Source organism: Eubalaena glacialis, chromosome 6 (genome assembly GCF_028564815.1).
Source record: "Eubalaena glacialis isolate mEubGla1 chromosome 6, mEubGla1.1.hap2.+ XY, whole genome shotgun sequence".
NCBI classification, from domain to species: domain Eukaryota; kingdom Metazoa; phylum Chordata; class Mammalia; order Artiodactyla; family Balaenidae; genus Eubalaena; species Eubalaena glacialis.
Window position 1 is genome coordinate 96,112,595 of NC_083721.1, and position 23,004 is coordinate 96,135,598.

Genomic DNA, 23,004 nt, shown 5'->3' on the forward strand with positions numbered 1-23,004 from the left:
TTTGTTATACATTTCTTTTAAATGCTGAGTTCACATGTTACGTTTACAGTATTAGTTAATTTATGTTCAGGTGTTCTGGCCTTAACTATTTCATAATGTGCTTTACGTTGCCTAATGTGTGATATAATACTCCCATTGTTACTTTATTTAGTTATTGACCGATTCATTTGATCACTATACAATCTCAGGTGGATATGATGTTAGATGCAGCTTGACAAAGTTGCCATTTGTTTTCACTTCAAATCAATCCCACCTTCTCTCTCTTGCTCTTTCCACTGTCAGTGTCACGCCTATCATCTGCGTCCTGACTACGCAAGGTGTGGTCCTAACCTCAGTATCCCCTTCGAGTCTTGTTAGAATGCAGAATCTCAGGCCCCGCCCCAGGCCTACCGAATCAGACTCCGCATTTTAACAGGATCCCCTGGTGATGCATATTCACAGTGAAGTGGTGAGAAGCACTGTTCTCTATTACTACAGCAGCTTGCTCACCTGCTACAGGACATCCTTCTTTATCCTTCTGACCTTTCTTTCTGAAATATAGTTCCCATGATTTATTGTCCCATTGCCTTGCCAGGGCAGGAGGATTCCCTTATTTAAAAGGCATCTGGGTGTTTTTTTAGAAACACAGATTGTCCGGCCTTTTTAATGGATCTGTGGTAGGGCCTAGGAATCTACCGTTTTTTTAACAAGCATCTCAAGAGATTCTGATGATCAGGCAAGTTTAGAAAAAACTGGTCCCATGATATAAAGTCATCCTCCTTCGCATGGCCTTCAGACCCTCCTCCTCCTCAATGTGGGCTTTGCCTGTTCCCCATGCCCACCCCACCTACCTTCACTGTCCATTTTCTCATACTACACCTCCTGAAACCCCGGCCTCCCCAGACTTTCTTCCCATACAGGCAGCATTCCCACACGTTAGAGCTTTTGCTAACTTCCCTCCATACGGGATGTACACCTTGAACCCTTTGGGCTCTACGTGGTGGGCTTCTTCCTGGCCTCCCTCAGCCACCAGCTCTTTGGGAGAATGCCACTAGCTCATTCTCTTAGTGAGAACTAAGGACTCCCTCCTCCTTACGCACATCACTTTTTGCTTTTTTCCTCTAGTACCTATCCATTCAGCCTAGAATTGTCATCGTGCCCCACTAGCCTAATAAGCCCCTTTGAGAACATGTCTGATTTATCTTTGTGTTGTTTCTACCTCTGCCCGAACTCCCAGTTTATCACTGTACTTTTGCATCATGAGGCTCTTAAATAGATATTGGATTGAATGCAGATATACTTTTGAGAGACCGTGTTCCACTGAGCATCATTTATTAATGGTCCTTAAAGCCACCAATAATTTGAAATGAACAACAATATGTAGATTATTGGATGCTTACTGGATTTTTTTGAAAGGGGGGTTTTACTTACTCAGAGACTCATTGGCCTCTTTTATGGTGGTTTATTTTAGCAAACACCAACCCATTCCACTTTTCGAACAACTATGGCACCTGCTTTGCATCCTATTAGCTCTGCCTGCCCATATCAGGGGCATTCTTCCAGGATTTGCCATTAGTGTTTAAAGAGCTAATGAATTGTTTTGAATTGCTTGGTGCCAGTACTTCTCAGAAAAACATAATAGGAAGATTTTTTATTATTTTTTGTTTTATAGTGTTTTCATATTTTTTAAAAAATAGATCCCTTGTGTAAAAAATAAAGTTATGTTTACTGTCTGCTAGAGTGTTTACTTCAGACATGTCATAATAATTTGTTCTTTTTGTTTCAGTAATTCAGTACAACTTTAAAAATACTTATTTCCTTCTTACAGGTGGTTGATAGTAAAAGATTCCTTTTTACTATATATGAAACCAGACAGCGGTGCTATTGCCTTCGTCCTGCTGGTAGATAAAGAATTCAGAGTTAAGGTGGGAAAGAAGGAGACGGAGACGAAATATGGACTCCGAATTGATAATCTTTCAAGGTACAAATTGGAAATATTTTTAAAAGATTTCTCTAAAAACAGAGTTTTTCTCCCAACCTTAAGTGAAGAAGATGGTAAAATAATTTAGATGTTAGAAAATTGTTATTTAGAACTCATTCTCAATCAAAAGTGATGAAACTACTTTTCTTTTTGTATATTTTTTTTAATCAATTTTTTTTTTTTTTAAATTACACTATACTAGGTGTGCTTTTATTTATTTATTAATGGCTATGTTGGATCTTCGCCTCCGTGCGAGGGCCCTCCCCAGTCGTGGCAAGCGGGGGCCACCCCCCATCACGGTGCGCGGGCCTCTCACCATCGCGGCGCCCCCCGCTGCGGAGCACAGGCTCCAGACGCGCAGGCTCAGCAATTGTGGCTCACGGGCCCATTTGCTCCGCGGCATGCGGGATCCTCCCAGACCAGGGCTCAAACCCGTGTCTCCTGCATTGGCAGGCAGACTCCCAACCACTGCACCACCAGGGAAGCCCTGTATATTTTTAAGATGTGAATTACATATGTACACGAGTCAGAATAAATGATCCCATGTGTTGCTACGTGCCTGTTTTAATAAAATATATGCCTATTTTAACAAAATTGACTACCCAATAATACCAATTTACCAAACAGATGAGTAATAATTCATATTTTTAAAAAGTAAAATTTTACTTTATAAATTGATATCCTTTTATTAACAAAACATGTAAAAAGTGATTTGATTACAAAAATTCTGTTTGCATACAGATTTTAAGAAAGATACCTTGAAGGATACTCAACTGTACATTTACTATAGATTTTATTAGCGAGTGTGTGTGTGTGTTGATAAATGTTTGTTTCTGGAAGACTGTAGTTATACAATATACGTGTGTCTTTATATATACATCTGTCTCTATAAAGTTCAGCCTCATGTATATAGATACTTATAGATATAATTTCTCTCTTTATACACAGACATTAAATATATATATATTATATAAATATGCTACTCTTAGTAATATGTTTGCATGTGTGTTTGTGTGTGTGAAAAAAAGTGCTGAACTTCCTGATCTCTGACAATAGAAGGTTCAGGATTGGTTATTGGAAATGTAGTGGTGCTGCCAATAAACCTCCCTCCTGGGAATCCCTGGTGGTCCAGGGGTTAGGACTCTGTGCTCTCAGCTGTCACTGCCCAGGGCCCAGGTTCAATACCTGGTCAGGGAACTAAAATCCCACAAGCTGCGTGGCACGGCCAACAAACAAACAAACAATCAAACAAAAAAAACCCCACCTCTCTCCTGGTACTATACTTTCCTGTTTTCTGGGGGACTGTAGAAATCAGGCCACAATTCTCATTGGTCGCTATAACAGTTACTTACTGGCCGTCTTATCTCCATCTCCTATCCTCACTCACTTGCACACCCTTGCCAAATGAATCCATACAGATCCAGGTTTCATCTGCTTCCTCCCTGGTGTAAGTGGTCCTCCTCATTGTATCAAACAAGCCTAAGTTCCTCCATTTACAATCTGAGGCCTTTTATCTCTCTGCCTTTATTGGCAACCCCTCCCTAATACAGCCTTTCAGTTCTATAGAGACAGTTCTCTTCACCATCCCTTCTCACACATTTTTAAATTCCTCTTCACCTTTCTCCTTCCTGTCTCCATGTTTGGAATGGTTATTTTTTTTTTCTTAACTCTGGCTCACATCCTGTGATAAGACCACTGTTTGTCACTATCTCTTCTACAATATCTGTTTCTCATAGCTGGTTTTCAGAGGCATTTCAACTCAGTTGGAGTAGTACTAGCATGTTGGCTCAAGCACAGGTACTTTCCATGCCCTCCTGACCTGCCCGCAGAGTCCTGTGTCAGCCCTGCGGCGGCGGATGGAGAATGCCTCACTGCTCCCAGCACCACCACGTCTCACCTCGCCCCTCGCCAACCCGCAGACAAAAGCCAAGCATCAATGTTAGGATGTTTGGACATCCCTAATCTTTATAAATAATTATTTTGGGGTCTGTGAATATAGCCCCTCCCCTGCTTCTCATCAGGATCATTGTATTTCCCCCCAAAGGCAAACTCTCCCTCCTCACTCACAGGGCTTTTATACTGAGGGGGGTTTCTCCCTAAATGGCAGGGAGACCGCTGGCTCCAACACCTTGTTTTCTCTGAACTTCAAATTTGGATAACTTATTCCCACCTCTTGGTGGTAGTCACCCATTCTGACATTTGTCATGTAATAACTTTTTATGAGCTCCTACTCTGAATTTTTTTTCAGCACTTATAAATCTGTAACCACTTAGGATAGTTTAGTCATTGGCAGTAGAAAACTCCAGTGCAATCTGGGTTACTTCAGAAGTCATTAATAAGCCACGTTAACCATGGCTGATTCCAAGCTTCCAACTATGTCACTGAGATGCATTTTCCTGGCCTTTCTCAGCTCTGTCTCCTGGGATCTGCTCCATCCTCAGGCTGGTCCCCTGGTGGTAGCAAGATGGCTGCCTCTTACACGCAAACCAAGTTCAGTGGAAGGGAAAGAGTCTCTTCCTGGCATTTCTGAGCAAGTCCTTGCATTTATTCTCACTTGTTGGGTGGAATTGGCTAATGTCCTCATCCCTGAACCAATCTTTGAGATCAGGGGCTGGAAGATGCCATTTTGTTGGCTTTGGTGGACGCAGAGTAGGGAAGGGAGGCTGAGGGAATGGACACCAGGCAGTCCCGAGGGAAATATCCTCTACAGGAGCCAACAACTCTCTAACACTTAGATGTAGGACCTCACCTTACGTCTCTTCCGTTGTCCTCCTCACAGTCTAGCACAGCGAGCTCAAGGCCTGTAATAAGTGCCTTTACACAAGTTTGCATAAGTGAATGAGGGAATAAGTAACCTGAAGGTTTGTTTTCGCTACGTTGAATATAGTTTTAAATCCTGCCAAAAATGTTTAAAAATCTGCTTTTTTGATATAGGTAAGGTGCTCTTTGCCTAAAATTTTCAACTTATGTTTGCTGCGGTAACAAAACAAAATGGGACATGTTTAATTCTTAAATTGTTTAAAGAGAGAACACAGACTGACCATTCTTTTCCACATTTTGCTTTTCTTTGAAGGACACTGATTTTAAAATGCAACAGCTATAGACATGCTCGGTGGTGGGGAGGGGCTATAGAAGAATTCATCCATAAACATGGCCCCAACTTTCTCAAAGATCATCGATTTGGGTCTTATGCTGCTATCCAAGAGAACACTTTAGCTAAATGGTAAGATCTTTTTGCTCTAAGACTATCACAGTAGTCATAGCATTTAATATTGTAGTGGTCTAAATTCACCTGGAATCAATTTTTGAAGCTGTGAAGATATTATGCATTATACTTAACAAGGGCCTTTCTTTATAGGACTACCTGAGTAGCACTTAGTTTTCCACTTTTTGTTTTTATGATTTTTTACAGAGAGCTTTAGATAGCTAGCTTTAGATTTTGAAGTTTGATTTTAAAAGTTAACTTCATACATTTTCTTAATGATGCAAATGGAAAGTTTATTTAAGTCATTAGCCATAATTTAAGAAAGAGAATTTACTTGCCAGGTATTTCTTTTAAATGAAATCCTGCTTAGCATGCTTTTCTACCCATGGATTAGAAACTGGTCTGCTTTCAGTCTCAGAAGAACAACCACGTGTGAGTTCAACAGGATGGGAGAATTCATCTGACCCCATACGATGATGAGACCAATCAATTTGTTATTCTCTCAGCAGAAAAGAATCAGGTTGCCTACTTCTGTCTATTTACTGTACTTCCTACATAACAGACAGAAGATGTTGTTTTCAATCCTTGTTTCCAGTTATACAAAGTAAACTGCTGGTTTTGTAGAAACTCTAGGCAGTGGCTTCCATCTTCTCTTTTGTCATACGATAGATTCCTTTTTTTTTTTTTTTTGTTAAAAAAATGAAACAGAAAACTTGTCTTTCAGGTATGTTAATGCCAAAGGATATTTTGAAGATGTGGCGAATGCAATGGAAGAGGCAAAAGAAGAGATTTTTATCACAGATTGGTGGTTAGTATTTGTCCCTGGGGAGTTTGTTTGGAGGTCTCTATGTTTAGGAATATAGAACAGTGTTGTGCTGTTATAGAATTGTACATTAGGAAAGACAGCAGTACTCACAGATGGTTTGGCCAAAGTCTCAACTAATTAATTGTAGTAGCCTCCACTAAAAGGTCTTTTCAAAAAACCTGGCACCCATATATATTCTTAAAATATTTAGTTTGAACAGTTTTGTTTTTGTCTTTCCATTTGGAAGCAGATAACCAATATTCATTTTAGTAAAGATTATTTTGCAATGCAAATATAGGTGTAGAGGTAATGGAAAATAATCTTCCCTGGGTATCTTTCCTCATCTTGCTATGTCTGTCATGAGGTCCAATGAATATGCTTCCTCTGAATTGTCCCTTTGAAATTAGAATATTCCCATTTGCCTATTGCTATTAAAATATCCATTGTAATGGTTAGCTTTTTTGGAGATGCATCAGGTTTCAACTTTCTAATCCCCTTTAAAATCATCCATGAGAGTTATTATGTTTATTAAAGCCACTGAAAGTCTTGTACCTAAAACTCATTTAGCTCTTGGGAAATTTTCCTCCTGGAGTGGGTGCAGGCTTTGTAGTCTGACTTTAGTTCCAATTATCCATATGCCTGGATAGTTAAAACCCATTGCAGATGCTAACATTTGCTACAATGGAAATGAAAATGTCTTAAATATGTTTTCCTTCTAAGAACTCAGTTGCTTGAAATGCCCCCTGTTTTTCCCTATCCTGTTTCCTTCCAAATGCTCTCTTGTACTGAACTATGAAAATATCGTCATAATTCATTTCCTCCTAATTCTAGGTTTTGCAGGGAGGGGAGAGTAATTAGGAATGTGAACGCATCTTCTGCTACTGTTTTGCCTCAGTGATGAGGAAATCTATAATTCTAGGGCATGCTTTCCCAGTTGGCACTATTGACCTTTGGGGCCAGATAATTCTTTATTATGGGGGTGTTGTTCTGTTTGTTGTGGGATGTTTAGAAGCATCAGTATCCCTGGCTTTTATCCGCTGGATGCCAGTAGTAAGCTCCCAGTTGTGATAACCAAAATGTCTTCAGCTGTCATCACATGTCCCCTGGCAGGGCACAGTCCCTCTTGGTTGAGAACGATTGATCTAGAGTCAATAGATAGGGTGTGTGATAGTCAGCATGTCTGAGAACCTGTTTATTCTCATGTTTATGGAGGACCTTAATCTTGGCCTTTATATTCTTGCCAAATTTTGTCTCTTCAGTCAGTTACCAGGAAAGTTTCATACTTAGAAGCTATCTCTTTGGTTGAATACTTTCTAAACACTTATGAGAGTAGATTCAAGCTTAATGTAGTAGGTATGTTCCTTTAAAAAGTATTTCTGAAAGTTTGACAGGGACATGAAAGAGACTGAAAATAGCATTTCCACTGAGCCCATATTTTCATGTTTTACACAAGCAAATAATATATATTTTGAAGGTTCTGAACACTAAAATACAGACTCATTTAAACATCTAAAGAGATGGAACCTTGAATGTTTTTTCTTCTACTGTCAGCAAGAAAATAAATCAGGAGGTTATTGCTTTTTCGTGACTGCACTAGGATAACATCTTATTACAACACTCTCTTTGAAATAAAACCTTTGCAGGAACTTCCCTCATAAAAAGGAAGAAAATACTTGTTGTGCAAGTATGTTGCAAAAGAGAGCATTCAGAAACTTTATCAAACCCTGATATATCTGGGTCTGAGAGAGTGAAAAGCATAGTGAGAAGGTGCACATGACTTTTAGAAGTTTCCAGTCTAATTCAAGAGACATCATATACATGAGTGAAAACTGTGTTAATCTGTTTCTAAAACAATTAGTATGCAACCAAAGGCAGATTTAGTGAAATGAGAAGCAACCTGGGACCTAGAAGCTCTTAGTTTCTTTATTTGTTAATTCATTTAACCATCCATCTTTTCATTTGTTAATTTATTCACTCATTCATTGCAGAGCTATTTAGTGAGCAGCCTCTATGACGGGTACTGAAGGAGGCCACATGTACAGAAAGATGAAAGAGAAGCAGCCCCTACCCTGGAACAAGAGAGAGTCAGGAAGTCATGTGTAGAACAATGGATTAGGGCAGTGACTGAGCCTGCAGGAGCTGTGGAAGCTTCAACGGACAGAATGCTGGCCTGAGTCCTGGGTGATGGAGCTGTCCAGTTGAAGACAGTGAATGTTTTTGACAGAGGGATAACCAGGACCAAGGCATAGAGGGGTGAGAGGGCACAGCAATTTTGGAGGAAGGTAGAGGTCGTAAACAGCTTAAGCATAGCATTCTTTGGGATGATGGGTGGAGATAGCATTCAAAAGACGGGTTAGGGCCAAATTGTGAAGGGCCCTTCATGAGCTGCTAAAGAGTTTGCATCCTTTGAACACTGGAGTCCTTTGAACTCCAGTGCAGTCCCTTGAACACAGGGAATCAGTGAACATTTTTAAGCATGGGAATTTTAATCAAATTTGTTTTCTAAAAGGGACCATTTTGGTTATAGTGTAGAAGATGAATTGAACAGTGGTTATAGAGACCATTTAGCGAGTTATTGCTGTGGTCCAGGAGAGGAATGGTGAGAGTCTCTGCTCAGACCACCTTAGGGGCCTTACTATTACTAACTTGGGACAAGTCATATTCACCTTTATAAGGGGTCATTTCTAAGGCATAGTTGAATAACATTAAGTAGCTACTATTTGTTGAATTCTTACTAAACGCCAGGGACTGTGTTATAGATGAGAAAAGTGAGGCTCAGTGGGGCCGATTAGGAAACTGCCCGTAGCCACACGGTCTGTACGTGCTGGTGCTGGCTTGGATCCAGTGTGTCTGCTCTAGTGCCCACATGTCACGGAGCTGCCTCTCCCAGGAGCCGACTGCACCGCATGGTGTGCGAGATCCCTTTTAGCTCGGACATTTTTAAAGTGCAGATTGGATTTTTTTAAGGTGCTGGATAAAGTAATAATCAGATTTGGATAGATTTAGTCAGAAGAAATTTTCTGAAGAGGTAAATTCTAAGGTAGGCTGTCAGGTTAGAAGAGAGAATGATTCGTTAAACAGCCCAGACTATCTGAAAATTAAGGTGAAGAGTAAATCCTAGCTAGAAGTTGAAGGTATCAAAAGAGGTAGTTTCTGTGTAAAGATGAGTGAGCATTCCTCACTTGTTTCTCTGTATCTACCAGGAGAACATGTCTCATATGTCTTTTCTGTGCTTGGTGCTACTTCACGTCCCCTGTGAACTACCCAGTGTTCCCTGGAGCGAGTCCTAGAATGAGGCTGGGTGCCAAGATGTGGCTTCCAGTCCGTTGCTTTAACTTAGGACGGATGTACAAAGCGTGGCGTAGATCAGCTTTCCTCTGGATGATGGTGACTCTCATTCCCACTGGTCAGCAGGGATGTTTGGAGCACATGTGTTGAGTCTTTGCCTAGATTGGTTCTCTGCCTGGCCTGTCGGTGGTGAGGGTGCAGGTGGGGTCTGCCACAGTGTCTGTACTGAGTCCGTGCATTAAACAGGCCAGAGACAGACTGGATTAGTAAAACTGGAGAAAAAGAAGAAAAACAATAAACAAAGATACTTAAAGGGGGAGTTTATCAGAGGAAGGGGAACAGAAACAAGGTCTCCTTTGGGCTGGAGACAAAGGCTATAAAGTGAAAAACAGACTCAACATTTCATTTGGACTGGCTCACAAGCTAAGACTATTCTAAGTAGGAGACACATTTAAGTTGATTTTAATGTTATGTTTTTCAAATGGTGGGTTGCGACTCTTTAGTAATTATTTATTAAAAGAACTGGGCTTCCCTGGTGGCACAGTGATTAAGAATCCTCCTGCCAATGCAGGGGACACGGGTTCGAGCCCTGGCCCGGGAAGATCCCACATGCCGTGGAGCAACTAAGCCCGTGCGCCACAACTACTGAGCCTGCGCTCTAGAGCCCATGCTCCGCAACAAGAGAAGCCACCGCAATGAGAAGTCCACGCAGCGCAACAAAGAGTAGCCCCCGCTCGCTGCAACTAGAGAAAGGCCATGCTCAGCAACGAAGATCCAACGCAGCCAAAAATAATAAATAAATAAAAGAAATTTATTAAAAAAAAAGAATTTAGTGGGTTATGTTCAGAATTTTATTTAAATAATGAAATAGGATAAGAAAAGGAAGGAAATAAGAGAAAGGCAAGTTGCAACTTAAGTGGCAGTAAGGGTTATTATTTTGTGAAATTTTTATTTCAGTAGTCAGTAGAAGACTGATTGATAGGTAAGTAGATAGATAGATAGATGAAAATATTGGGGTGGATTCATAATGTATTCCTGTGGATTATGACCCAAAAAGTTCAAAAGCCTCTGACTTTCAACAGGGTTGGCAAACTTTTTCTGTAAAGGGCCAGATAGTAAATATTTTAGGCTTTTCAGGTCACATACATACAGTCTCTGATGTATATTCTTCTTTGTGTGTGTGTGTGTGTGTGTGTGTGTGTGTGTGTGTTTAATAACCCTTTAAAAATGTAGCAGCCATTCTTAGCTCATGGGCCGTACTAAAACAGGCGATGGACCAGATTTGGCTCATGGAGCACAGTTTGCTAACCCTTGTCTTAGAAAGTAGATTCAAGTTACTGTATTATATCAATACTAGGAGTTAAATATATGGTTAACATGAGAAAGTGTCAATCTGTTTTCCAAAGTGGTTGTACTAGCAATGTATGAGAGTTTCATCCCTCCTCATCATTGCAAGCACTTGGTACTGTTAGTCTTTTTTAATGTTAGCCATTCCAAAGGGTATGTAGTAGTCTTTCACTGTGTTTTTAATTTGCATTAACAACGTCTTTTCATGTTAAGCATATTTTCCTGTAACTTTTGGACATTTGTTTAGCTTTTTTGGAAACATATTCAAATCTTACTTTTCTTCTTTTTTTGTTGGATTGTTTTCTTATTACTAAACTGTAGAAGAACTTTATACAGTCTAGCTACAATTTGCTCCACTTCATTCTGGCCTCCATGTTTTCTGATGAGAAATTCGCGGTCATTTTGAATCATTGTTCCCCTCTTAAATAATGCATTGTTTTTCTTCTGAGTGCTTTCAACATTTTCTTCCTGTCTTTCGTTTTCAGCAGTTTGATTATGGTATTAGAATTTATCCTGTTTGGAGTTCACTGAGCTTCTTGAATCTGTAGGTTTATATCATTCATCAAATTTGAGAAATTTTCAGCCATTTTTTCTTCAAACTTTTTTCCTGCATTTCCCTCTTTCTCCTCTTTTTCTGAGTCTCTGATGACACAAACTGTGTCTTTTAGTATTGTCCCACAAGTCTCTGAGGCTCTGTTAATTTTTTTCAATCTTTTCTTTGTTATTCAAATTGGATAATTTCTCTTTATCTGTCTTTAAGTTCACTGATTCTTTCCAACATTTATGTCATTTTGGCATTGGCATTTGTTGAATGTCTTTCCTGCAAATTGAGATTTTTCTGATTTTTTGTATGCCAAGTAATTTTTTACTGTATTCTGGAAGTTTTGAATATTATGACTCTGGGTCTTGTTTAAATCTTATAGAGAACGTTGATATTTCTGTTTTAGCAGGAAACTGGCCCATTTGGGTTCATGCAGAATGTTCCAACCAGTCTTCTATCTGTGTGTTTTTAATGTCAGTTTTGTTTTCAAAGCCTTTGCAGTGCTGTTTAGATCTGCCCCCCCCATGTGCTCCACCTAGTGGCCAATTTGGTCAGTGGTCTATTTCTTATTCCAGTTTTCAAATTCTTTGGCATAATATTAGGACCAAACCCATGCACGGGCAACTTAGGAGTGAGCTAGAAATTCATAAACAACTTTATAGCATTGCTTTTCTGAGCTCCTCTCTCTCCATGGTATACCCACTCCTTATGGGTTGCCTGTGGCTTCCCTTTTTAGTCCTCTTGCTAGAAAGAGGCTTTATTTACCCTGCTCTGCCACACACTTTCTTCAATGACACTTTGTGTCCAGAGCCAAGCAATGGATATTTATATTTTCCTCTTGGAACCACAGCTCTTCCATTGGAGAGGAAAGTTCCATTTCCTCATTTTTGATGCCTGTGGGCCCCTCCCTGCCACCCCTATCACTGTCAGGAAATCCCACTCTTCCTCCTCAAGCCTGAACTAGAGGACTTCTGAGGCTCTCTCTACCAGTGCCAATGCCCATTTCCAGGTTCTCCCTCCCAACTGAGAAATCACAGGGAAAAGAATGGTAAAATCACCACTGGTTAGACAGTATGTCAAATTTTTTCTTCTTTCTCAGTATTGAGTCTTCCAATTCATAAACACTGTATATCTCTCCATTTTTTTAGATCTTATTTAAATTTTCTCATCAGTGTTTTGTACTTTCCATATACAGGTCTTGCACTTATCACTAAGTAATTCGTGTTTTTTTATGTTATTGTAAATGGTATTTTTAAAAATTCATGTTCCAATTATTTACTGCCAGCATATGGAAATGCAATTGATTTTTTATATTGACTTATTTACTGCAATCTTGCTTAGTTCACTTACTAGTGTGAATAGCTTTTTTGTAGCTGCCCTAGGATTTTTCCCATAGATGATCTTGTGATGTGTGAATAATGACAGTTTTCCTTTTTCCTTCATAATCTGCATGCCTTGTATTTCTTTTTTTCTTTTTCTTTTTCTTTCTTATTTTTCCTTATTGCATTGGCTAGCATCATCAGTAAAATGTTGAATAGAAGTGATGAGAACGGACATCTTTCTTGTTCTCAGTCTTAGAAGAAAAGCTTTCAATCTTTTATTATATGCTTTAGGTAGATTTTTTTTAATAGGTACCTTTTATTACTTTGAGGAAATTCCTTCCTATATATAATGTATTGAGAGTTTTTATTCTGAATGGGTATTGAATTTTGTCAAGACTTTTTTCTGCGTGTATTGAAATGACCATTTTTTTCTTTTTTTCCGTTAATGTGCTGAATTGCATTGATTGATTTTCAACTTTTAAACCAACCTTGCATTCTTAGAAATAACCCCACTTTGTCATGATCTGTTATCCTTTTTATAAGTTGTGATGTTTTGGTAAAGATTTTTACCTCTATGATTGTAAGGAATATTGTACTTAATTTTTTTCTTTTCTTGGATTGTCTTTGTTTGGTTTTGGTATTAGGATAATGCTAGCCTCATTGTATGAGGTGGTATTTCCCCTGCCTTTGTTTCCTGAAAGAGTTTGGGTAGGATTGATATTATTTCTTCCCACTTAAATAAGAAATCTAAGATAGTCAAACTCCTTTTTTCTGTTTTAATCTAGCTAGTTTGTCAATTTTATTAATCTTTTCAAAGAGCTAGATTTTGGTTCATTGAATTTTGTCTACTGTTGTTCTGTTTTATATTGCATTGAGTTCCATTCTTATCTATTATTCCCATCCTTCTTCTTACTTTTTCTTTTTTTTTTTTAAATCTTTATTGAATTTGTTACAATATTGCTTCTGTTTCGGTTTTTTGGCTTCAAGGCATGTGGGATCTTAGCTCCCCAACCAGGGATCGAACCCGCACCCCCTGTATTGGAAGGCGAAGTCTTAACCACTGGACTGCCAGGGAACTCCCTTCTTACTTTTTCTTAATTTATTCTTTTTTTCTATCTTCTTAAGATGGAAGCTCTGATTATCGATTTTAAGCTTTTTTTCTCATACAAGCATTTACAGCTATAAAATCTTCTAAAAGGAGCATTTACTTAGAAGCACATTTCAACAGCTCTGAAGTCATAATACATCATACACTCAATAACATCTTATAGTTATAGCTGTCATTATTTTTTCTTTCTTAGTGATACACACAGTAATGATGCATCTTACAGTCATTGGTGTCCTAAACTCAATGAAATGTATTACACAATTCTTTTGAATTTTGCTTAGCTAATAATTACTTAGTAAAGATCTTGACATAATGATGCTTGTGGGTCATAGCTATTCTCTCCTTGCCTTTGTTTATACTTTGTTTATAGCATGACTGTCAGTTTTTATAGCATGACTATTTTTATCTTTTCATGTATTATCCTCAAAATCCATGTCTCCTTGAGAGCCTGCTTAACATCCTCCAAAGCATCTAATAGAATACTCTGCGTACAGGGTACACAATGCTTTTAGATTTAAAAAAAAAAAGATGATAAAGACTTAATTGCAGAGTATAGACCTGAAAATGGCCCCAAAACTGAAGCCCTCCGAGCCCATAATTAATGTGTACATCAAAAATTGCAAGTGTATATATGTTGTTGGGTGTGTCCTACTTTCAGTGAACTAGCAGTGCCCAATGACACACTTTTCTATTTAAAACAGATCTGTTTTTAATTCATCTTAGATCTTTTCCTATCAGTTGCTGCATTTTTTTTGTTTGTTTGAGTTGTGTCCTATTCTAAACTAAATATGTTAATATTTATACTGTACACACCCTTCTATTTGTCTGTTTTCTTATTTATCTTACCCAATATGAGTTTCTTTAGATACTTTTTTTCTCTGGGTTTTTATTTTCTTTAACTGAATGAAACAGAGCGTAAAATCATTTCTTTTAATCTCTTTAGCTCCTTAAAACCCTGTTGTTTTCACATGCTTAGAAGACTCCCTGGCTAAGCCAGTATTCCACCCTAGTATTCTGTAAGGCTTTGATCCTTACACAGTCTACCCGACTCCTCCAGGTCTAGCATTTCAGTGGATGAAATTTTCTTTATTGTTTTTTTTGTTTGTTTGTTTTTCCCATTATAGAGGAGGTACACTACTTACCATTTTAACTCAGGCAATAATTTTGAACACACCCCCAAGGGAAAGAGTGACTCCTGTACTGTGCTGCTTGTGGCACTACTAAGGAGAAGAACCCAGGGGTCCATTCTCACACTGGGAAAAGTTCATCTATCAGCAAGCCCGCCTTCTTCCCTGCTCAGAAAGCCCCAGGTTCCCATGGACACTGCTTGGTATAGGAAGTCAGTGTTCATGTTTATCTATTAGAACACTTTTGGCCTAGGTTGCTAGAATTCTCAACTAAAGGTGGCTTACACAATGAGGATTTGTCTCATTGAATGAGAAATCTAAAATTAGGCAGTACTAAAGTTGGTGAAGTAATCCAGTGATTTCAGGGTTCTGGCTTTGCCCTTAAATTTCCATTTGGCTGCACCTGTCTAAGCATCACACCCCCATACAACATCCATCCTAGAGCCGCTTTTCCTGGGTTTTTTTTGTGTGTGTGCGTGTGTCTCTTCCTCTCATCAGAGAAAGAACTTTTCCATTAACCCCTTGTGTACCTCCTCATATATCTCATTGTACAGGATTGTGTTATTTTGTGCTGGAGCTGCACAGGAGTCTGGGAAAGCAATTATTTAGAATATTCACGTTCAGTCATGGGAGGTGGGCTCTGACAGCAAGGAAGCAGAAGGTGGACAGTCAATAGTATCTGCAAGTGTGTCTATGTATGATGTGTGAGTAAGACAGAGAAATTGAAATTGACTTTTTTGGGGTAAAGGCTGCTGTTCCCATATGAAGTTGTACGTGGACTCATAGTGGAACTTTGGATGACCTGCCACAGTGGAGGATGGTGATGGCATTTGAGCTAAAATTGCCTCTGCTTCCTATGACACAATCAGAACTTTATATTTTGTTTTAGTTTCTTGAAATCTTGGTTTCATGATTTCAGGTTGAGTCCAGAAATCTTCCTGAAACGTCCAGTGGTTGAAGGAAATCGTTGGAGGTTGGACTGCATTCTTAAGCGAAAAGCAGTATGTACTTTCCTAACAAATGCTGATGTAATTTTTTAAAAGTTTATTGCCTCTGAAATGCCTTTTTTTCCCCAAAGCCCTTCATAATACACTTATAACTTTTTTCTTTAGAGCTTGACAAAAAGTAGAATACTTACTGTTTTCAAGTTCATTTGGTTCTGATTTTTTTCCCATTACTTTTGAATCATAAATATTTTTACCTAATTCACAGCGTGGATTATATTACCAACTCTAATTTTTTGTTTTTTAATCAGTTGTAGGCAGCTGATTTGTTAGGCAAAAAATTGTAATAAAATTTCATCATTGAGTAATAAATGATGAAATGAAACATAGAATTTTATTTATTTATTTTTCATTATTTTGTCATTTGAGCAAAATTCAGAGTCATCTGAGAATGATTTCAGTCAGATGGGGTCAAGCTGATGTTGAAGCATGTCAAATGGAAGGACATAAAGAATTGGTGGTTCCAGTTTTGGGACAGTTCATGGTAATAGTGTGAAATAGTGTGACCCTGTAGATCCTGGGTGAGCATTGAGTGTGCTTTTCTTGTTATAAAAAGTAAACAACTGAAGCAGTATAGGCTCACCAATGACTACTTTACATTCATATTTCTAATGAAATTTTTTATGTGGTTGGTCCTCAACCAAGTTAAATTAAGTTGAATTAGAATAGTTGAATTAAGTTCAATTTATTATTAATCATGTCCAAATTAGGGAGTGCTAGTAGCCTTTTTACTATTATTTGAAACTGTCTTAAGTTTTAGAATTCTGTCATTAAACATTCTAGCAGATTTGTAGGTCCTAAGTAATTGGGGTTAGTATCAATATTTTCTATTTCTCACAGCCATCACTTATTTCGTTTTTTCCATCCTCTACATTCCACTACCCCTTTCCCACTCACCTTTCCTCCTTCTTTCAATGTCTTTTCCCCATGCCTTTAGTTTAGGATATCTGGGGATAGGCAGACCTCACTGTTGATATTAAAGGCAAAAGAAGTTGATTGTCTTTATTTCAGACACATGTTCTGCCAAACAGCATCATTTTCAAGGCTAGTCTAATCTGTTGTCTCAACAGACTTCCATTCACAAAATTGGAAATTCTGGTCTTGAAAAGCATTATTTGCATATTCATTAAATAACCCATCATACAGTTACTGTGTCTTCTCTGAGCCTGGTACTACACTAATTACTAAGGATGCCATGTGTGTGAATAGGATTCCATCCCCGCCCGTGGAGGGCTTGCTGAAGGACTCATGTCCTGGGCTTAGTCCTAGCCTTACCAAACATCTTTCTACATATTGAATGGGCTTTCTCCATGTTTCTCTCCGTGAAATGGCAGCTTTCCCATTTCTCCTCTAAAAGTAAACTCCAGAAACTCCATTCTAATAAGTTTTTCCAGCCTTGCCTAGCGATCATCAATCATAACAGAAAATCCTCTCCTCATAGTACTTATCCGATACTTTACTCTTTTAGGTTTCAATTAACATGTTTTTGTTGAATGCCTCTTACGTGCAGGGCACTTTGCTAATCACATGGGAATGTACAAAAATAAAAGACACGATTCTTGACCTGAAGGAGCTTAAAAATCTACACAAGAGTCAGCTGGGTACAGAGACAGTGGCAAGATTCAAAGCAGGAGGGAGAGCATTGGGTAGGTCTGATGTGGAAGCCCCTCACAACCTGAGGAATTTAGGGCATTTGGTATGAACCAGAAATTTTAAAAGAAGAGCTTTCTAGGTATAGGAAGTGTGATGAGGAAACATGCTGGATGCAGGAATTCATAAGGCCTTGTCAGTCACAGCAAGGTGACAAAGTTGATGACACCTGAGTGTTAGCATAGGTAGGATGGGGGATCAAGCTGGAAAGGCAGTAGGGATGTGGAGGCTTTGTGAGTCAAGCCAGTGGTTTGCACTTTACGGATGACAGTGGGGAACAACTGTGGGGGGGTATGATGGAAGAAGGGTGATCTGATGAAAATGGTGTGTTGGGGCGGTGAATCTGGTAGTAGGAGGAAGTGGGAAGAACCCAGAGTCAGAGAGCTACATTTTAGATCACGTGCGTGTGAGGTGCCTACAGGACATCTAAGTACACTCCAGAAAGCTAGTTGCCAGATCAGGGCTCAGGAGACACGTCCTGCAAACCTAGTCGTCCACTTCATGGTAGCTGGCGTGTGTTTGTTTATTCCCCTCAGCATATCTGTCCAGGTCCCTTTTCTGTCACTATCATGGCTTCTCTTTGCTTTTACGGCCCATGAATCCTGTGAGGTACCAGGTGAATACCATGACCAGGTAAATAGTGCTGCCTGATAACCGTGCTTTGTTTGTTTCAATTTCATCTGCTTTTTGAAACTTGTAATTTTTAAATTGCCTGAAATGGTTTTTTTAATTTCCTAAGGAAATAGTAATACTATTAAATATCAATTTCTCAGTGGTACATTTAAGAGAATTGCTCTTCCTTAATCCAGTTACACAATATTATTAAATTTTTAACATTCAGATCATTCCAGATTGACATTTCATACACTCGTAAACACTGCTTCACATAAATAATTTAGTTTCTGAAAGCCACTAGCTTCACAAAGTACTGGGTTTAAAATAGCATTTCTTCTTGCATTAATGGGTCCCAGAGGTCCGCAAGGTTGATTGAAATGAATTATTTTTTTCTTCTATCTGATTGTGCAGATCTTTGGGGAGAAATTTAGTGTCTCTGCCTTATAGCCAACATATAGGCAAACATTTCTTTTAATGGATGTTTCTTAGGGGGAAAATACAATATTTTGTTTCTCTGGTAATAGCCAAGTTGATATTTTCCTGTTTCTTTGGCCTTCTGATATGCAATGTCATCATTTAAAATAGTGTAAGCCAATGTTGAGAGGCAGACTGCTTTAACTCAAAGCAGCATCCCAGGGTTTTCACAGTTCTGCATTTATTGCACTAAGAGGTGAGATAAGTTGCATCATAGTTATCGTAACTGCATCCCTGTATCCAATTTGTATATTTTAACCTTAGAAATATGTGAGATTTCTGATGAGACTTGCACCAAAAGATTCTCAAGTGCAGCCACCTGGAGACTTAACAGAACCTAGGTTCTCAGGGAGGATTTTGTCGTCAGGTTAATTTCTTTCTGTCCTGGGCCACAAGACACATTCTAGAGTTGCAGTCAGTGACCAACAGGAGGGAAAGATGTCCAGGTTTGTCAAACGAGATGAATAATCACATCACTGCAGAGAAAAATCAAAGGGAATCTTACCAAAATGGTGGGCTAGAAGGGCATGGCAGGGAAGGAGGGAAGGGATCTTCAACCTTAAGGACTGTGCTTTGAACAAAACTGGCTTTAAAAAAAGGCGCATGAGCATGTGTGCTCTTACATCCCAGTGCTGCTTGCATTTAAATGGTGAGGATACGATTTTTTTTTATCCTTTACTTTGCATGTTCCTAAAATATCGCACACCTCCTCCACCTCCCATCCCCCCCTCCACCGGGGAAGCTCTTGACAAGTGATGATCCTGGAGGTGTGTTAGCTAAGCTATCTTTAGGCAATGGACAAACTTAGCTACATTTAGAAAATATTTTGACCACAGTGCTTGAACAATCAGAGAAAAAGCTGGCTCAGAAGCAAAGTCTCTTGATTTCAACTATAAGAGATGTTTATTTTTCATTTTCTTCACATGCATTTGTATGTGTAAAGCACCTAAAAATTCCTACTCTTAATAGTATTATATCTGCTCTACTTGCTTAAAAACTAATTAGAAAAGAGGATAGAACTTTTATCTTTTTAAACTCAGGTGTCATAAAGTTTATTCTGTGGAATCCTTGGGTTAGTTGACTTCAGCAGAGATAAGAAACATGGCATAGAAACGTAAGAAGCACAGTCAAGTCCAGGCTATTTGTTTTCCTACTTCCCCTATTAATACTTTTCTTCTGAGCAAAAGGTAATTTCCCCTGGGGTCACTAAAAGGCATTGGTAAAACATTGGATACTTCAAAAGTGTATTTTTGAAATTACAGAATTAACATCAGTCCTTTTTTTTCTAATTTGGCTTTCATTTTGCACAAATATTTCCCCTATTTTGTATAAGTCTGCACTATTATGGCCCAACAAATGCCTTCATTCCCAAGGGACGTATTTTGCTTTGCCCTTTATAGATTAGAGTTTATGGCAGTGTTGTAATGCCTTGACCAAAAGAAGAGGAATTTATTGCTTTATTATCACAGGAATCTTGTCACTAATTAACTGTTTATTGTGGACATGGACGTAAGTAAATAATTGTAAACCAGACTACATAAAAATGAACTTTTTATATTTAATTACTTCCTTATTAGTCATTTCTATTTAAGCTAAAATGACTTAAAAGTCTCTATCCTATTTCCTACAGAGTTATTTATTTCAATGTGAAAAGACACAGTATAGAAGAAAATGTCAGGTATTAATAGATGGAGGATAATGCTATAATCCATTAGCATTAAAATCTCTGTTATTTAAAAAATCCATTAGTTAAGCAGATAAATGGAAAATTGTAAGATTCAGGCCAGTTCCTAATTTTCAGTTACTGTACTTCATGGGTAATAATCTCATAAGCCTAAGAAGCAGAATTTCATCCACTTAAAACAAATGAACTGTGATGAAAGATGTCAGGTGTAACGTTCTATAATTTAGGTTGAAATTGGGGGTCTTAAACTTTATATTATGTCATTCAATGGGAGGCTGTTTTTTTAACTGCTATTCAGTGCTGAATCCTAAAATATTCAAATAGCAAAGTAAATCTGAATAGTAGAGGAGAAAAATAAAATAATGTTCTAGTTTTCGTTTAGAGTGCTCACTGGCCAGATCATTAGAAATTAATCTGTTCACTTCCTGCCTGCACTTTCACTTCCTTATTTCTTTACTCAAGTCTGTACTTATGTACTTGATTACAACAATAGTTGCATAATATAATAAATAACAAGCAAGTTCCAAAAGTCAGCTGTTAACCAGAGAAATAAAATGACATATGTATTTTTAATCCTGTTTTTTTTCAGAGCAAGAATGGGTCTTCTCTTAGTACTCAGATTTCTTTAATGCAGCCCAGAATGTAAATCTAGTGTATCCCTTCAAAAATATGCACACTTTTCAGATGTTACTAACACCAAGTAAGATAGAGTTAGTATTTTGAAGTGATGTGTTATTATAAGGATTTAGGGGCCAAAATATGCTTTTTATTGGCAGAGCAACATTGGGGAACTGTATATATGTTTGGTTTACTCCAAGATTTTACAGCTTGCAGCCTAAAAATATTAACTCCTATGTTATTTCACATTTTTATAGCATTGCAAAAATATCCAGTTCTTATAAATTAGATGTGTTCAACCAGTAAGGCTTCTTAAATTTGTGACTCGAGTGTCCATTATGAACAATACTTAATTACCATGGATTACATTTAAACTCTAACTAAGTTATTCACTCTAGTTTATTAGATATGCCTGCATCTCAAATACTCTAGAAAGGATTATGGAAAACTTCTTGCCTTAAATCTGTAGGATATTAAATGCCTAGGTGTAGCTACAGTACTCAATATGCATGTAATATGTTTCAGAATGCTTTCAGAGCTGCTGGGTACAGTAAATGCAAATTAAAATGTTGCAAACTGCACAGCAACACTGAGGATGCAAACCTAAAAAGTAAAAAAGTGATATAAGAAGTGGGGGTAAATAAGATAGGGTTTCCTGGAGGAACTGTATGTTGGTGGCGGAACTGTGTAAGCGGTCAGGGATGGGGGAGGACATTCAGGTGTCAGGCAATTTATCATAAGCTAAAACCTTGTCACCGCCCAGAACTAGGAGAGAATATACTAGTACTTTTCTATACTACCAGCTGTTGGACATTTTTTTGATGGTTAATATTAAGAATAAATATTATTTGTATAGCATATTAAAGTTTATGAGGCAATTTTGATTTAATTTGACCTTCACAACGGCCTTGTCTACTTTCTTTTAGGTCCAAGGTTTAAGGATGGATCAATGTTAATTTCTGTGCTGCTGCTAAAACTCGGGGATTTTTGAATGTTAGAGAAGCTGACTTCTGAAGAAGTCATTTCAGTGGTGAAATAGACATTAATGATTTAATTATGGGTTAAGAGTATGAACCAATACATTCACCTCTGAAGACCGAGAAATGTTTTTTCCACTGAAATAATTTTTTAATAAAGAAAAATTCTATGAAAATACCCCCAGAAACATTTAAGGCATGTTTAGCATAATTTATTGCATCAGAGTTTTAAAAACACTGTTATTTCAATTCTTTGTGGTATAATAAAAACAAGCAGAAATCCTAATCCTGTAACATGAATCAGGTCAAAACTTTCCTCAATGTCAAGTGTTCTGAGATGTTCAAAGTTGTAAGACTATCAGATACTTTTAGTATTTAAAGTTGCAATTTCAACTTTCTGGCTATAATTAGTCAAATATTGACTGTCTCAGTATGACGAGTCATAGAATGGAAGGGAGATAAATTGTTATTTTTTATATTTGTGTCTTAATATACACTTGTGTTTCACCTTCTTGTATTGCATTTTTCATTAAATATTTTATTATACTTGTTTATAGAAAAAAATTTTTAGAAAGTACAATGCCCCGGAAATGAAGAAGAAAAAGAAAATCATAACCTACCTCCAGAAATTCTTATTCCTCCCTGTGTTTTCTCTTGTGACAGCAACAGGGGGTGCGGATCTTCATTATGCTCTACAAAGAGGTGGAACTCGCTCTTGGAATCAATAGTGAATACAGCAAGAGGACTTTGGTGCATCTACACCCCAACATAAAGGTATTCAGGTCATCTTGCTTAACAATGTTTCTTCTTTATTATTCTGTAGTTTTTCAGATACATTTTACTTTGAGCAGTGGTAATCTTTAGAATTCCCTAATGTATATTTTGAATAAGTAATATTGTGAACTTCTCAGAAATAAAATAATTATACTCTCTTATACTTCTGATCTTGATGGAGTCAGCAGAGTTCTCATTTCTGCTTCTCTTACCCTGATAGTTTAGCCAAGAACATTCTTCCTAGAGTTGTTTTAAGAGCCCTGTCAAGTTTCTATACTCCTCATTAAGGTTATCCTGGAACCTCTTAAATGTGATCTCCCTGGGATGTCCCTTGAACACTGATAGCAACAAAGAGAACTCCTTTAGGATTTAAAGTGCTCTCCTTAAAAGCACTTTGTATAAAGTACTAGTAAAATGAATAAACATGGTAAGCAATTTGAAAAAAGCCTTTTGATATTTTACCAAAGACCTGAAGCCTATCAGTAAATATTGTCGCCCAGTCACT

General features: G+C 37.9%; 1 protein-coding gene across 3 annotated transcripts in view; it reads left to right on the forward strand.

The window, feature by feature from the left end:
- PLD1 (phospholipase D1) overlaps window positions 1–23,004 on the forward strand; it is a 202,206-nt gene that overhangs the window by 104,439 nt on the left and 74,763 nt on the right. For all 3 annotated transcript variants that reach the window (XM_061193433.1, XM_061193434.1, XM_061193435.1), the window contains exons 9-13: window positions 1,808–1,960; window positions 5,034–5,183; window positions 5,890–5,973; window positions 15,623–15,704; window positions 22,389–22,499. In XM_061193433.1, coding sequence (XP_061049416.1) covers window positions 1,808–1,960; window positions 5,034–5,183; window positions 5,890–5,973; window positions 15,623–15,704; window positions 22,389–22,499 — 580 coding nt within the window. The remainder of the gene's footprint in view (window positions 1–1,807; window positions 1,961–5,033; window positions 5,184–5,889; window positions 5,974–15,622; window positions 15,705–22,388; window positions 22,500–23,004) is intronic.